The following is a 16,221-nucleotide window of genomic DNA, read 5'->3' as shown; positions in this document are numbered from 1 at the left end:
TACAGGGCACTTTTTGCTAAATTACACTTAAAATGGCATTCATAGCTTCCTGAGGAGCCAAACCCTATATACAGTCTATAGCTTGCATAGATTTTCTTACTTTTTGTTTAGTAGTGCTTAAACAACTGCTATTGCCTGAGAGTGTGTGCTGCAGCAAAGTCTATTGATTAATTTAGACACTGTACCAAGATTTTCATCAAAGTTATATTTTGGAGCTGAAATGTAGAAAGGATAAGTTTGATTGTTAATAGAAATATGTGTCAGAATGGGTGTTATATTATCAAGTGGTCAAATTATTTATTTAAATGTGCTTCAAGCTTCTTCAGGAAGGGAAGAGGAAGGGGAAAAGTTGTTGAAATATATTGTTCTACAGTATTACTTTGGAAATCAATGCTTTTTTTAAAAAAAAAAGCTTCAGGTGTAAAAGCATTTAGAGCAATAATTTCTTGAATGTCCAAATTTGGCAGTTGCCATGATACTCTGAGGTGCAGGGGTGGTGGTGGTGGTAATTGGATTGATAGTTGAACAGATACAATTATAAATTGCTTTTTTCCAGAGATTAACACCAGAGAGAGAGAAAACATCTTTGTACTGAAAATGGAAAGAGTGCTTGCAAACTGACCTGCTTGCTGGACAGTGTTACATCCGTTACACTACTTCACATGCTTCATTTGTAGAATCTTGTAGTGGATGACAAGTGCAACACTCCAGTTACTTCCAGGTTAGTCACTAAAACGCACTTATGTGTGGGCTGCTCTTGAAGATAATATTGGAAACTTCAATTGGCTGAGAACATTGTGGCCAGATTTGTGCCAGGGGTCAGCAGGATGGATCATATTAGGCCAAGTCTGTTCCACTTTCAGTTTGTTTCTGGGCTCAATTCATCGTATTGCCTTTGTCCTGCAAAGCCTCTAAGTGACCTGAGAACAGCATATCTCAGCAACCATCTCTGCCTGTATGAACCAACTCAAGCCAAGCGCTCAGGTTCTCAGACTCTCCTTGTCTTCCCTTGGCCTGTGGAAGTAGAACTGGCAGAGAACAAGAGAGTGGCCTTTTCCGTTGTGCCTAAACTATGGAATAGACTTATTACAGAGACCTGTTCTTTGCCAGTTTTTAAGTAGGCTTTTATCTTATTCCATTTGGCTTTGTTGTGGTTAGAGCCTCTGCTGATGTTTTTAGCTTGCTGCTGCTGGTATAATTTTATGATGCTATTTTAACTGCTGTTCTTTATTTATTTATTTATTTATTTTTGAATACCTTATATTGAGATTTCTACAACAACTAAATGATATTTTTGTAATACAATAACAAAGAAGAAACATAAAAAGCAAGTTATACCATAGAGTACAAAGCGACTAGATGACCTTTGTGGCCTCTTCCAACAATTCAATGATTCTGTGATTCTATATCAACTCTTCTGAGCTTACAGACACTTGTGTGCCCACCTGTATTTCCTATGGCACCTGCAAAAGGTCTCTGTAAATATCCCCTAAAAATCTACGTTGCATGAGCAATTGTTTGCTTTTGATGCTCAGCCTCTCCTACATTGAAATTGAAAACCCAATATATAATAAAATATTGAATTGCATATTCACAGTGGGTGGCGGCATGCTTCCAGTCGCACAGCACTCATTGGGACAGGAAGGTGGTGAGGTGGCATATTAGGAGTGCTCCAAGGTGGTTGCAGGCCAGCAGGTGCACACACCCATTTGAAACTGCAGCTGCCAACCTGGAAGTCCTCCATCTTTGCTGTCACCACTTCACCCCAGCCACATTTCAATGAGCACAATACTGCTGCCACCGGATGGAGGACACCACTATCTCCGCCCTGCCCCTGCCCAAGCCACTTCCATAAATTGATACAGATTTAACAATGAATCTGTGGCACTATACTAGTTTAGCAGTTTTCAATAACAGTATGTAAATCTCTTCTCTGCCACTTTACAGTTCGGTAACTCTGCTAATTGCTCTCACTGAACCCTGTTACTCGTTTCAAGGTTCTATTGTTGTATTACAGTCTATGACAGAAAGATCTTTTTTGGCCACCGAGAAGCTCAGGTCATTAGGCACTTGAAATGTTTCTCTTCTTGCCTGCAATCTAGTTGCACTGAAAAGGGGGAAGTGGTCTCTCTATAAAGCTACCATGGGTGTGGTCCTTTTGTGCAGCGGTTTTGCTACACAAAAAGATTCTAATTTGGGCTATCTTTTAATTGCTCCACTGTTAATTTTATTGCGTTTTACACATATGGAGCTGGGCATGAAAATGTTGTTCTGCTTGCTAATTCAGTTGTAAAGCAATTACAAGTAACAGATCAATATTGGGAAGTATAAAATCAGGAGCGTAACTTCAGATATTAAACCACGAATTGATTTTCTTGTCAAACCATAAGTAAGTGTTGCTCTAATACATGTTTCAGAGATAAGAAAGCATTTTGCACGGCAACTGTAGTATTTGGTAGCAGTGAAATAAATCATTTTATTTCTCGTGTGTTGATTAACTCTTTAGGCGCACCATCTAGTGATTTATGCATTCCCACCATTGCATTTGGTTATATAGGATTATTTTACAACTTCTCCCAATTTAAATAAATTCAATGCTTTTTCACCCATCAGGAGGTAGAATGACAAGATCTTGCTCCCATTCATAATTTATATATTTATTATTTATTAAATTTATGGCCTATACCAGGAGGTCTCAGGGCAGTTCAATTTATGACCCTATGGGTTTGAATTTGTGGTAACTGGTGATTGACCTGGAAAGAGCACTTGAATTTCTGATGAAAATGTCAGCCTAGTATGCGGCAGTGTTAGAAACTGAAATATGAAAACTAGGAGCTAAATGGCACCTTAAACCTAGGTTATGGGCACAGCAACAGAATGTCTAGGCGCATTTTTTAAATAATGAATACAAAGCTGAAAATGAATGAACTGCAGCTAAAATATTATGTTCATTTTCCACATGGTCTAGTCCTTCCCCTGCCCACCCCCCTAATATTCTTAAGAGGGTCTCTTCTCCAGTCTTCAGAGAGTAGCTAGAAGTGGGGAGGCAGAATAAGGTCCTCTTTTCCCTCCACTCTGCAGTTTTAATCTAAAATCTTAGGCGCAGTACTGCACCAAGCTCAGAAACTGCTCACACTAATGAAATTCCGTGTCGCAAAATGTGCCTAGAACCATGGAAATTTCAAACACTTCAAGCAAGGGAGGACACATTAAAGATGTGTCTGATTTATACATGGTTTGCAAGAAGTGGGTATCGTTATACTAGAATGCAGGGTCTTCCAACAAAACTGATGTTGGGAGATTCAGAGCATGCAGTTTATACAGTGCATAGTTAAACTTTGGAATGTGTTCTTACAAGACAGAGTGAACTTGGATGACTTTAAAGAGAATTTGACAAATTCATGAAGGATGGGGCTCTCAATTAATACTAACCATGAGGACTGTGTTCTACTATTTGTCTGTATACCAGTTGCTGGGAATCACAAGTGGAGAGAGTTGCTATTGTACTCAGCTGCTGCTTGTCGCCTTCCTATAGGCATCTGTTTGAACACTGTAAAAATCTTATGCTGGACTAGATGGAGCTGATCCAGCAGAGCTCTTCTTTCACATGTTTTCACATTGTTATGTAATTTCAGGGTTCCCATGATGAGGCTGTATAAACCCTTTACTTTTTAAATAAATGAACTACAGTAGTTGAATTTCTTTCATTTTTCTCTAAACAAGTAAAGTTCATAGAATCATAGAATCATAGAGTTGGAAGAGACCACAAGGGCCATCGAGTCCAACCCCCTGCCAAGCAGGAAACAAGCAGGAAAGTTTTTAGTGCTACTTTTATTTCTGGGTTGAATATCACTCTTTCATAGTTGTTTTATAGTCTTTTATGGTTATTAATTGACAGCTTTGTTTGTTATTGGTTCTTGGAATGACTAAGCATTTGTGGGTGAATATAATCTAAAAGGAACAGTGGGGATTGAATGGTTTTTTTTGCCCAGAAACAGTAATGTATCACAGTTACATATATGTAATGAAATGTGAAATTCAGGGTGTATAGGTGGAACATTTTATACCTGTTTTCAATGTCATTGCAATTTTAAGACCACACTATCTAGATGCACCAGACTGGCTTTGATTTAAGAATGTAAAAAGTAAGTGCTGAAACCAAACAAGTTTCTCTTCCTGTGGTTAATGTTTAGGACATTCTGGGATGGACCTAAACTGGAAATTAGGCCGAGTCTCAAGACCAGGTTCTGCTACAGTTCGGGTCACAGATTTGGGTCGGCAAGGTCTCCTGAATCCCAGCCCATCAATTAAAGATGATGATGAAGAACTACTTGTGAATGAATATCTTTCCCCCAACAAACTGGTAAGTAGATACTAATTTAATGCATCTGGAATGAGAACTCTGGAATGGAAACAATCAAATTAGGCTTGCTGATATACATTGTATTACTGTGGCATATCTGATGGACTTCCAGTCAAATTGGACTACTGAAAGATGCTTTTGGTACTCCTGGCTACCTCTCAGGCACTTCCATAAACAAATATGACCAACATGAGTATTAATTAGATCCTACAGAGAAGGATTAAAGGGTCCTATTTTACAGTAACCTTATTTCTGTTTAATAGCAAAAGGATTAAAACAGTCTATATTCTAACATCGCAAATATGATTAACATCCCTGAATAAGAGAGGCAGAGAGCTGCCTCAGTATATGGGCCATACATTTGGCACATACAAATCGTTCAGTTTGTTATGCTAGTGGGCTTCCTCTAGCATGGTATTGTCAACCTTGAATGTCAGTGCAGTTTGCCCAGCATCTCACTCACACTCTTTGAGGTTTGCTTGTTGCTACCTGATAGCTTTAAAAGCAATAACTGCATGGACTGCTCCTGAGACCTACCACTGACCTGAAGCATCCCTTCATCCACCTTTCATTGTCCACAGAAGAGCCAATGTAAAACACTGCTTCCTGTGTGTTATGCAAAGGAGATAAACTTTCCTATTTTGTTAATATTTGAATAACGTTTTGTGTTGGTAAAATAATTGTGCTGTAGGAAAGGGTATGAGTCTGTGACTATGCCCTTGTGACTATGCAGTTTTTATGTTGCAGCATGCATTATTTACTCGGTTACTAATTAAGGGCTGGGAAAGGCCTGGGGTGCACTGGAAATGGCTCACATCTGCTGGCAGGGGGATAGCTAGACAACAGGCTGCATTTTGATGGGATGAAGATGATGGAAAACAGGCAGTGACATGCAATGGTAGACAGGGCTTTCTGTGGGAAAGGAGCTTCAGCAAGGCTGCTTGTGGGCCATTTCCTTTTCTTTCTGTGTGGCAGCTGAAGGAAAGGAAACTTTGATTTTAAAAGAAATTTGGGGATTTCAGTGCATAGACTTTCCCCTTCAGACGCCATGCCTCTGTCAGCGAGAAGCAGACTATCAAGTGAAATTTCACTAAGAGATGTAATAGAAGCAAAGGCGTAGGAGGGTTGACATCTTTATCAAAACAGCAATTGCTTTTAGAGTGAAAGCATTTTATTTGGAAAGTGTAGGGTGTAAAACCATCAGGATGTCCTTGCCCTGATCAACATTCTCTGAAAGCTGTAACTGATTAGCAAATGTCCAATCTGATCTCACTGTTGCAGGGATGGGAGATGAAATGTTTAATGCTCTCCCACATTAAAAAAAATTAAAAGCATCTCATTTTACATACAGAGCTAGTAAAATTAGTTTGATCCCCTATCTGCAGTCTGAAATGAAACAACCCAGTAAGACCCATGTGTGGTGAGGCTTCACTCCTAAACAATTTAGCCCTTCAAATATTTGGGGCCTGTTTCCATCCCTGCTGACTTTCTTGGGGGTTCTCATGGTAGTGCCACCTTCCTCAGAAGTGTAGGGAATGGCAGCTCAGGAGGGATCTTTCTCTGTGGCAGTCCCTAAACTGTTTAACTCCCTCCCACAGGAGTGTGAACAGCCCCTTCATTGTACAGCTTCTGCCCTATGCTGAAGACACACCTCTTTACCCTGGTCTTTGACAGTTAAGGCATGTCGTTTTGTTGAATGTATATTGTTCTGTTCCATTTAGAATGGTCTTGCTTGTTTTATAGCGCCAACAGTTTTACCTGTGTTTATAGTTGTATAATATATTGTTGTGGCCTGCCATGGGATGTTATGGTGAAGCGTGGATAAGAAATACTATAAATAAATAAATAAAATAAAATAACCAGTGCTTTTTTTCTAGGGGTGTACAGGGGTACGCATACACCTAAACATTTTGTGAATCTAAGTTTGGCCTCATTGAGGGGAAGTATTTCAATATGAGTAGGAAAATGAGAGTACCCCCTGAACATTTTTTTTTCAGCACCAACTCAAACTCTTCAAGTTTTCATGTGTCAAGATTTTTGTAATGCAGTACTTACCTTTGACAGTTGCATTCTTTTTTTGCCTAATAGGGACTTTCATTTGGCCTGAAAGTTTTGAGTGGGCATTGTTGGAGCAGTCGCTTCCTGTTTTTTAAAATATAGATATACAATATTGCCAAGGAAACACTAACTATGTTTGCAGCACGCTTTAATAACAAGTCTAATGTAACTATTATTTGACCTCTTGTTGCTCAGGTTGAAGCAGCTGCTTCCATACTGTTAACTTCCTTTTGCTTTTTCAAGTTTAAAAATAGGACTGCTCTTCAACTAATTGATTAGAAACAAATTTCCATTATGTCTTTTTTAGTGTTTAGAACTCTTTAATGGAACAGTAGCAGGAAATCATTTTCTCACCAACACACTTACACAGTCTTAGCATTTTTTATAGCTGGGAGAAGACTCTGTTAGCCTTTCAGAAAGAAGACAATATTTTAAAATTGAAGCTGTGCGTGCCTGACTTTTCCTTTCCTCTTTCAAAACTTTAGGCCCATATCCTACTTACTCTTGGGTGTGGTAGTGTATAGACAGTTTCAAACCAGTTTGCTCAGCATATTTATTACTGCAGTGAGTGTATTTCCTTATGCATTTATATCTTTTTCTGCCTCTCTGAAAACAGAAGATGAGTCCAGTATGAATCATGCATTGAGCATACAGTCAGTATCGTACTTCAACAGCTAGTGCTGGACAGTGTATAAGTTTGTAGTAAAAAGCAAGTTTCTAGTCCTCATGGTTGTAGAATGACTCTACGATTCTATGGAATAAGCTTGAAAAAGTGTTGGTTATTCTGAGTCTATTAAGTCTTCTAGTGCTTAGGATTTTTTTGCTCTGCATAGCTTCCTGTCCTTTTCCATGGAGCCATGTCAGTGCGCCTACCCTCATTTACTTTCCATTATTATCTGATTTATTAGTATGAACAATTGAGAATGTGGTGTTTCAATTTATATAATTGTAAATTATATTTTGTTCAGTGACTAACTTTTAGTACCCGGATTGCTGATTTTCATAAATTGTAGTCATTTATTTTTAGGACTGGAATGTGCACATATATGCATATGCAAACAGATGATAGAAGAAATGCTTTTCTCTGAATAATAGATATGATGGCATCTGGGGATATGCATTTAACTACTGTTTTTCACAGAGAAAACTAAAGTTAGTGGGTTCTATCTTATATTTTTAAGACAGAATTACTTCCTTTTTTCTTGGCAGATGATTACTTTTCAAAGTTGAGGTAAATGCATTTGACAGGGAGGCCACAAATAGAATGAACAAGTTCAAAAACATTTCAGACAGTTGTTGAAGTTTTATAGAAAGGTGATGTGAGGGGGAGAATTTTGTTCCCTGTTGAAACTATTGTATTGCATGACATATGTGTTAGGGTGTGAAACCTAAGACGCTGGCAAGTTAGCAATGTCATGTGACTTTAAGTAGTCAAGCTCGTTAAGTTGTTAAGTTGTTAAGTTGCTCAGTATATAAAGAGTGTTTGTTTTCTCTGTGTGTGGGGCATGAAGCAAAAATGTCCGAAAGCTCCGGAGGTGTTTCTGTTATCTTTCTGCAATAAACCTGTCTTTGGAAAGACAGGCTTCCCTGTGTCGTTATTTCTTTGCTGCTGAGACTCTGAAGCTTGTACTGCAACAAGAATCTCTGCACTGGACTTAATTAATACTCTGCAAAGAGAGCTGTTGCTGGTGGCACAGCGGAAGCGTTTACTGGACCAGTACACAAACTCTCTTAGGTTATGGACTCTTTCTACGTTTCTACAGCTGTATTGTGTGCAGAGAAAGTGAAAGCAGCTTCGGATGAGAGAAGACCGGCTTGGTCGTAAATCCAGCTCTTAAAGGAGGCTAGAGGCGTCTGAAAAGTGAGTAAAACAAATCCCAAGGGGAAAGAGAAGAAAGGGCACACAGAGGGAGTAGCAGCAGACCCCAAGAATGGCAATGGAAAATTTCCAGGTTCCCTTTACAAAGTTGAACTCTGCTAATTACGTGCAGTGGTCTAAGAGGGTTCAAGTCTGGTTGGAAGCCAAAGAAGTGTGGGCTGACTATGTCCAGAGGCGAAAGCCGTTTGTGGCTGTTGCAGCAGATGCCACAGCAGAGCAACAGGCTGCTGCACATGCCCAGAACAGGGAACATGATAAAATGGACACTAAAGCAAGATGCATGTTGATGGTATCGATAGACGATTCCCAATTACCTCATGTGGAAAATTTAAGGTCTGCATTTGAAATTTGGGAAGCTCTTAGGCGAATTCACCATAGAGCCACGCCCGGAGAGAAGGTGAACATTATACGTGCTTTGTATGAGTTGAAACTGAAGCCAGAGGATAGTGTGGTTGAACACACGTCACAGATGACTGAGTATTTCAACCAACTGTCATCTTTAGGTGTGAATTTTCCTGAAAATATTAAAGTTTATACTCTGCTTAGCAGCCTGCATGCAGGGTTTGAAAACTTAGTACTAACTTTACAAGTTTTGCCAGAGGACCAGTTGAATATGAATTATGTGACTGGTAGATTGTGTGAACAAGAATATCAACATCATCGAAAACGTATTGACAATTCAAATACCCCAAGGGTTGGATGTTCAGATAATTCCCAGCGTGGGAAAACTAGCAGGCAGAGCTGTAAGGAAGCCTCACAAGTGTCTGCTATGGCCAGCAAGTCATGTTTTCGATGTGGCAGCAGGTTTCATTTGATAGCAAAGTGTCCAGAAAAGCAACAGGAATTTCAACAGTCCAAGGCCAGTTTCCGGAGTTACAGGGGAAGACGACATGAGAACTACAAGAATCAACGCTCCAGAGGGGGAGCAGGTGCTGATAAGGGACTATCTGCAATGGCAGCACAACAGAGTCCTAAAAGGAGCCAACAAACCTTGAAGTGGATAATTGACAGTGGAGCAAGTCACAGCTTAGTTCCAGCGACATCTAGTGGCAGCTTGATGAACTGCAAGACATTGCCAGTTGCAAAAACCGTGACTATAGCAGACAATAGTAAACGAGAAATGAACCTTAAAGGCACAATTTATGTTAACTGTTTGCAAACTAACCTTCCTGTTTTTGTTCTTCCAGGAATGAAGAATGGACTTTTGAGTGTGTCATGCCTGGTAAAAAGTGGTTTTAAGGTTGAGTTTGAAAATGATGTGTGCATCATTTCGAAACAAGGGAAGGAGCTAGTTAAAATTCCCTGTGAGGATGGGCTTTTTGTTTTGGATGAAGAGCAGTTAGCAGCAGGTAGATGTTCAACAGGTGAAGCGCAAGCTAAGTGTGTAAATAAGGCTCCTCATACAGGTTGTGCACATCTACTACACAGAAGGTTAGCTCATATATGCTTTAAGTATGTAAGCAAGATGCCAGATTTAGCTGAGGGGTGTAACATTAAACCCTGTCCAAATTTTCTGGATTGTTGTGCTTGTAAACATGCTAAGGTTAAGACATGTAACTATCCTAGATCTGATAGAGTAAGCAAGAAACCCTTTGAACTTGTGCACACAGACGTGTGTGGCCCTATGCCAGTCAAATCGCTTGGAGGTGCGAGATTTATGCAAATTTTGGTGGATGACTTTTCAAGGGCTAGTTGGGTTTTCTTTCTGAAAGAAAAATCACAAGCAGCTTCCATCCTGATGGATTGGATTGAAGAAGTTGAATGTAAATTTGACACCAGGGTACGTAAAATACAATCAGATCGTGGTGGGGAATTTGTGAACCACACGCTGGAGACGTGGTTAAAAAGGAAAGGTATAGTTCATAGACTTACCAATCCCTATTCACCACAGGAGAATGCAGTTGCCGAAAGAAAATTTTGAACATTACAGGAAGCCATTACTGCTTTGCTGTTTGATTCTGGACTTCCACAGCGTTTTTGGGCTGAGGCTGCATTGTATGCAAATTATACTTTTAACAGAGTGTACAATAGCACAGTAGGCAACACTCCTTACTTCATGCTATTTGGGAAAAAACCAAAAATTGATCATCTAAGAGTTTTTGGATGTCGTGCTTATGTGCTGGTGCCTAGGGCACAACGTAGGAAAGGCGATCCTAGGTCTAAAGAAATGTTTTTCTGTGGTTATCAAGCAAACACAAAAGGTTGGAGATTTGTAAATGTAGAAGGCAATCAAACAAAAATCACAATCAGCAGAAGTGCAGAATTTTGTGAACAGGATGGTTGGAATAAGATTCATGGAAATCCTGACATACTATTTGATGTGGTGAACAGTAGCAATGAAACTCGGGCCCCAGGGCAGGTATTAGTTCCAGAACAGACTGAGGAATTTGAGTCTGAGGACAAGGGTGAGAAATCGCCTAGTTCACCCAAGTCTGTAAAGTCAGAATCTTCTAGCTCTAAAAGTTCACCTGTACAGCAAGAGAGACGTGTAAAGTCAGAATCAGAAAGTTCTTCAACTACTAGTGACAAACAGGTGACGACTAGTGATTCTGGGTCAGAGGGGGAAACTGAAGGAACATCACAGGAACTGTTAAGGCGTTCTAAGCGTACCAACAAAGGTATACCTCCTGAAAGGTACCAAGCTATTAGTGTTTGGGCTGGTTTGGCAAATTGCGAACCTGAAAGTTTTGAGGAAGTTGAGCAATTACCCCAGGAGGAGGCCAGTAGGTGGCGTGAGGCCATGCAAAAGGAGTTGAATTCTATGAAAGAACTGGGTGTGTTTTCCATCACCAAACTGCCAGAAGGTGCCAAGGCAGTAAGTTGTAGGTGGGTGTACAGGATAAAGACAACAGCGATGGGGAAACCAGAGTACAAAGCAAGACTTGTAGCTCGAGGTTTTACGCAAAGAAAGGGGTTACATTATTCCGAAGTCTATGCACCCACGTCAAGGAGTGAAACCCTACGGGCACTATTAGCAGTTGCTGCTCAGAAAGGGTTCAAAGTGAATCAATTTGATGTCTCTACAGCTTATCTTCATTCAGACTTGGCTGAAGAGCTCTATATGGAGCTACCGCCAGGATTGAAAGTTGGTAAATCAAATCAGGTATGGAAACTACATAAATCTATTTATGGACTCAAGCAATCTGCTCATAATTGGAATGAGTGTTTGAATGACGTTTTGGTAGGCATTGGTTTTAGCAGGAGCAAGGCTGACAATTGCTTATATTTCAGAGGTTCAGGAGATGCTCAAGAATCTTTGCTTGTTTATGTAGATGACCTGATTTATACTTCAAAGACACAAGAACAAGTAAAAAAACTAGCCAAAGAGTTAAATAAACACTTCAAAGTTAAGAATCTTGGTGATGTGAAGGTCTATCTTGGTGTTCAGATAGATAGGACCAAAAATGGCAGTTTTCTACTGAATCAAAAAGGCAAGATATTGCAAATGTTGAAAAAGTTTAACATGACAGAGTGTGCAGGTGTTAGAACACCAATGGAAATGGGTTTTGTAAAAGACAATGAGTTCAAGGATAGTGCTGAATTCAAGCATGCTGAAATCTTTCAGTCAGCACTGGGAAGCTTACTTCATCTTTCGCAATGGAGTAGACCAGATATTGCTTACGCTGTTAACTTACTCAGCAGAGAAGCTTCAAAACCTAGTGTAAATGCATGGAAAGGAATTCAAAGAGTGTTAAGATATTTACAATACACCAAAGATTTTTGCCTTGAATTATCTTCGGAAGGACAAGCACAGATTACTTGTTGGACCGATAGTGATTGGGCAAATTTAAAGGATAGAAAATCAGTGTCTGGCTGTGTAATAAAATTTGGTAACTCTCTGATTGGATGGAGATCCAAGAAACAAAACCTGATTGCTTTGTCGTCAACAGAAGCTGAGTTCTGTGCCTTATCTGAGTTATGTAGAGATCTAGAATTTTACAAATGCTTGGCACAAGAGATGTATGAAAAGGCCATCACTCCAATCACTGTATGGGGTGATAATCAACCGTGTCTTAAGTTAGCACAAAATGGGCAGTTTAAAGGTCGTACAAAACATTTGGATATCCGCTTTCAAAATGTTTGTCAAACGGTAAAAGCAGGAATTGTTAAATTAAATTACTGTCCCAGTCATGAAAATCAAGCTGATGGTTTTACAAAACCACTTGGGTTTCAGCGGCATGAAAACTTTTGTGAAGAAATGGGTCTGAAGTAATTTTGTTTTTTGTATTGCCAGCGAGAGGGGGTGTTAGGGTGTGAAACCTAAGACGCTGGCAAGTTAGCAATGTCATGTGACTTTAAGTAGTCAAGCTCGTTAAGTTGTTAAGTTGTTAAGTTGCTCAGTATATAAAGAGTGTTTGTTTTCTCTGTGTGTGGGGCGTGAAGCAAAAATGTCCGAAAGCTCCGGAGGTGTTTCTGTTATCTTTCTGCAATAAACCTGTCTTTGGAAAGACAGGCTTCCCTGTGTCGTTATTTCTTTGCTGCTGAGACTCTGAAGCTTGTACTGCAACAAGAATCTCTGCACTGGACTTAATTAATACTCTGCAAAGAGAGCTGTTGCTGGTGGCACAGCGGAAGCGTTTACTGGACCAGTACACAAACTCTCTTAATATGCAATCTAAGAACAGATGCTATCCCATCTATGTGCTTTCCTTTTCCTTTTTGCACTTTGTTAATTCCTTTTTAATTGAACATTTATACATTTAAAAACATTTATACTAATATTCATTTTTAATAGAGTTCTGCCTCTTCAGTTGTAGAGCAGAATTCTTACATTAATATATATATGTTGACTGCGAGGGCTTTAGGTGCCCTTCAGAATGGTATTCTAACTAGGTGGTGTCCTACATAGTTCCTGCAAAGCCTTAAACGTTGACTGCAGGTCTAAGGTGTCCTATAAAGGAAAAAAGGAAACAACTTTTGTCTACTTGTCTCTAGTGACTATATATTTTCCTATTTTAGACTGCAATGCTAACCGCACTTATCTGCGAGTAAACCTCATTGAATTCAATATAACTTTCTTTTTAGTAGATTTTAACACAGTTAAGATTGTGCTGTTTGTCTCTCAAAAGAGGTTTCAAGTTGAGCACTACCAACTTCCCATCAGTTCTGGGAAACTTAGACTTTACCCAAGCAGCTCAGCTGTTTTTCTTTCTCTTTCTAATTCTCTGTCGTATTGCTACACATTTCCCACTCTTCTGTAGAGAACCAAAGCTGTATGAATGTTTAGCACAGAAGCTAAACATCAGGTTTGAGGCCTTCTGAGAACGCTTTGTGTAGGACTGAATTACTAGCAGAAAACTAGTTTCTTTGTAGAATATTATGATAAAGGATGCAAGTTTCATACTCTTTGCTTATTGTTGTAGAAAACACTGACTGGGCTAGATGATCTGCGTCAAGTGAAAGCTCTAGAGATGCATGTAGACACAAGAGAGAACAGCCTTGGAAACTTTGGTGAGAAAACGTTTTATTCTGGCTCAGACCCTCTTAGCCTTTTATTAGAGCCCATTGTGCTGCAGCTGTGAAAAGGTAAATTCCATGCTCAGGACTATTAGGAAAGGAACTAAAAATATAACTGCCGTATCATAATGCCATTATACAAATCTATGGTGTAACCACGTTTAGAATGCTGTGAAAAGTTCTGGCTGCATCATCTCAAAAAGGGTATTGTAGAGCTGGGAAAAGTTCAGAAAAGTCAACTCACATGATCAAGGGGATGGAGCAACTGTCCTATGAGAAGAGGGTATGACACATGGAGCTTTTCAGTTTAGAGTTAAAGGGAGTCATAAAATCATTCATGGTGTGGAGAAAGTCAATAGAGAAATATTTTCTCTCTCTCATAATGTTAGAACTGATGGACATCCCAAACGAAAGCAAGTACTTCTTCACACACCAGATAATTAAATGCTGGCATTCTTTCCCACAAGAAGGAGTGATGGCCACCAAGTGGTTAGCTTTAAAAGACGATTAGACAAATTCATGGAAGGAAAGGCTATCAGTGACAGTCTGCTGCTGAATGTCTGTTGCTGGTAATCACTAGTGAGGAGCGTACGGTTGCACCTAGTTTCCGCTTGTGGGTTTCCCCACAGCCATCTGGTTGGTCACTGTGAGACTGTGATGCTGGACTAGATGAGCCATTGGCCTGATCCAGGAGGCTGTTCTTATGTCAATTGGAGCTAAAGAAAATCTCTTTAATACTAAAGAGGTAGAAAAGTTCCAAATGGAGCAGCTTTCTTTCTGGGGTTTTTCTTGAGGGAGGTGGCATTTATAAAGGTTTCATTTCTAAATATAGACAGGATTTACATTCAAAGCAAGCTGAATGAGCTCTTATTTGAAAATACTGGTTGGTAAACTCATCCCTTATGCTACCAGGTTTCTTTATGGAAGAGCCACAAATCAAGTTACCCGTGGCACACCCTTATTTATTTGATTTTTGCCTCCTGGCAGGCACACTAAGTTGATTGTCTGTCTGAGGCTGCCTTCTTCTCTGGGTGAAGAAACAGTTTAATGAATGAACTTGAAGATTTCTGACAAAAAGAAAATAGTCTTCGTTAAATATGCATACGTAGGGGAAAGCATTTGGCATGCATCTGTTTCATGAAGCCTATTACTTACAGAACTGATTTATCCTGTAATAATTTGCTTTGTAATACTGATTATGACCTAGAAATGGGCTCATATAAACTATGCATAACAATAATCTACATTAGCAGCAGTAAGAAAATGCTTGTGCTACAAAAACTTTAAGACTTATTGAACGATTCAGAAACTGGACAATTAATTTGAATCTACCTAACCTAACCTATTTTCTACCTAACCGCATTGTAAGATCAAAATGGAGACTCCCCACCCCACTTGCATATGGGTAGAACAGAAAAGAATACAGAACACATGTACACCCAATAACATTTCACTCTTATTGCTTATCTTTGTTTTTGCAAGTGCTGGAGGGTGTTAATTAATTGAAAGATTTTTAATAGATCAAATGGTTTGACCAGATGTTGTAGCCCTAATAATTTGTAACATACAGAATAAGAAAAATCTTGTTTGAAAGTGTGAATGGTCACAACTATGAATTATATCTAGATAATACAGTGGGTGGTATTTAATTAAGTTTTACTTAGAGTAGGCCCACTGAAATTAATGCAGCTTAGTCATGTTCATTAAGTCAGTGAGTCTGCTCTGAGTAAAACTTAGCTAAATACCCAGTGCTTAAAAAAACACACACAACAACTAAGGTTGTGTGGATAAATATGAAGAGAGGAGGAGATGGATAAGTCAGGAAACTTTGGCTGGATACAAGCAGCAGTCCCTGAGAGAGTGTTGAAAAGGCTTTGCTTCCTGTAATATATACACATACAAAATACAACATTCTGCAGAACCTGTTTGACCAGCGGTGAAAATGGGAAGAGTGTGCACACGAAAAGCAACAATCCTTCTTTCAAATCTTCTTTAAATCTGAGAGGTGAGAGGGAAATAGTTCCCAGCAGAAACAGATGTAGGACACAGGGAGAGGTTCTCAAAGGTAACTTTTAAAATGTCAAGTTACTAGTGATGTAAAATATAATCTGACAGTATGTGATCACTTCCAGGCAAGCCTTCTTTTAGTATGGATTCTTCATATGGCATTAGTCAGAGAAGATATGTTGCACCACAACAGAAATTATGGTGAACAAATATATAAGCTGTACCATTAAAACAACTGCAGTTATGACATTACATGTCTAAGAGGATCACACACAGACTGCTTTTACCAAACTGCAAATTGTTCCTTTTCTTCCCTGTTCTTATAGGTGCTTATCTGCCTAATCTAAAACAACTGAAACTGAATAGCAGCATGCTTATGTCAGTGAGGTAAGGAGCTATAGTACACAAAGTAAAGTCCAGAGTACGCTTTCACTCTCTGTCCCCACCCCATAGCACC

General features: G+C 39.4%; 1 protein-coding gene across 4 annotated transcripts in view; it reads left to right on the top strand.

Annotated features, from left to right (window-relative positions):
- The window catches only part of LRRC56 (leucine rich repeat containing 56), a 44,781-nt gene that overhangs the window by 3,429 nt on the left and 25,131 nt on the right, over positions 1-16,221 (top strand). For 2 of the 4 annotated variants that reach the window (XM_081168343.1, XM_081168345.1), the window contains exons 2-4: positions 4,194-4,363; positions 13,664-13,751; positions 16,091-16,151. In XM_081168343.1, coding sequence (XP_081024469.1) covers positions 4,194-4,363; positions 13,664-13,751; positions 16,091-16,151 — 319 coding nt within the window. Of the gene's footprint in view, positions 1-589; positions 722-4,193; positions 4,364-13,663; positions 13,752-16,090; positions 16,152-16,221 lie in introns of those variants that run through there. The other 2 variants (XM_081168344.1, XM_081168346.1) reach the window with 2 other exon arrangements.

The sequence above is a fragment of the Podarcis bocagei genome, assembly GCF_964188305.1.
Source record: "Podarcis bocagei genome assembly, chromosome: 1".
Classification (NCBI taxonomy): domain Eukaryota; kingdom Metazoa; phylum Chordata; class Lepidosauria; order Squamata; family Lacertidae; genus Podarcis; species Podarcis bocagei.
This window is presented reverse-complemented; position numbering and strand designations above follow the sequence as displayed.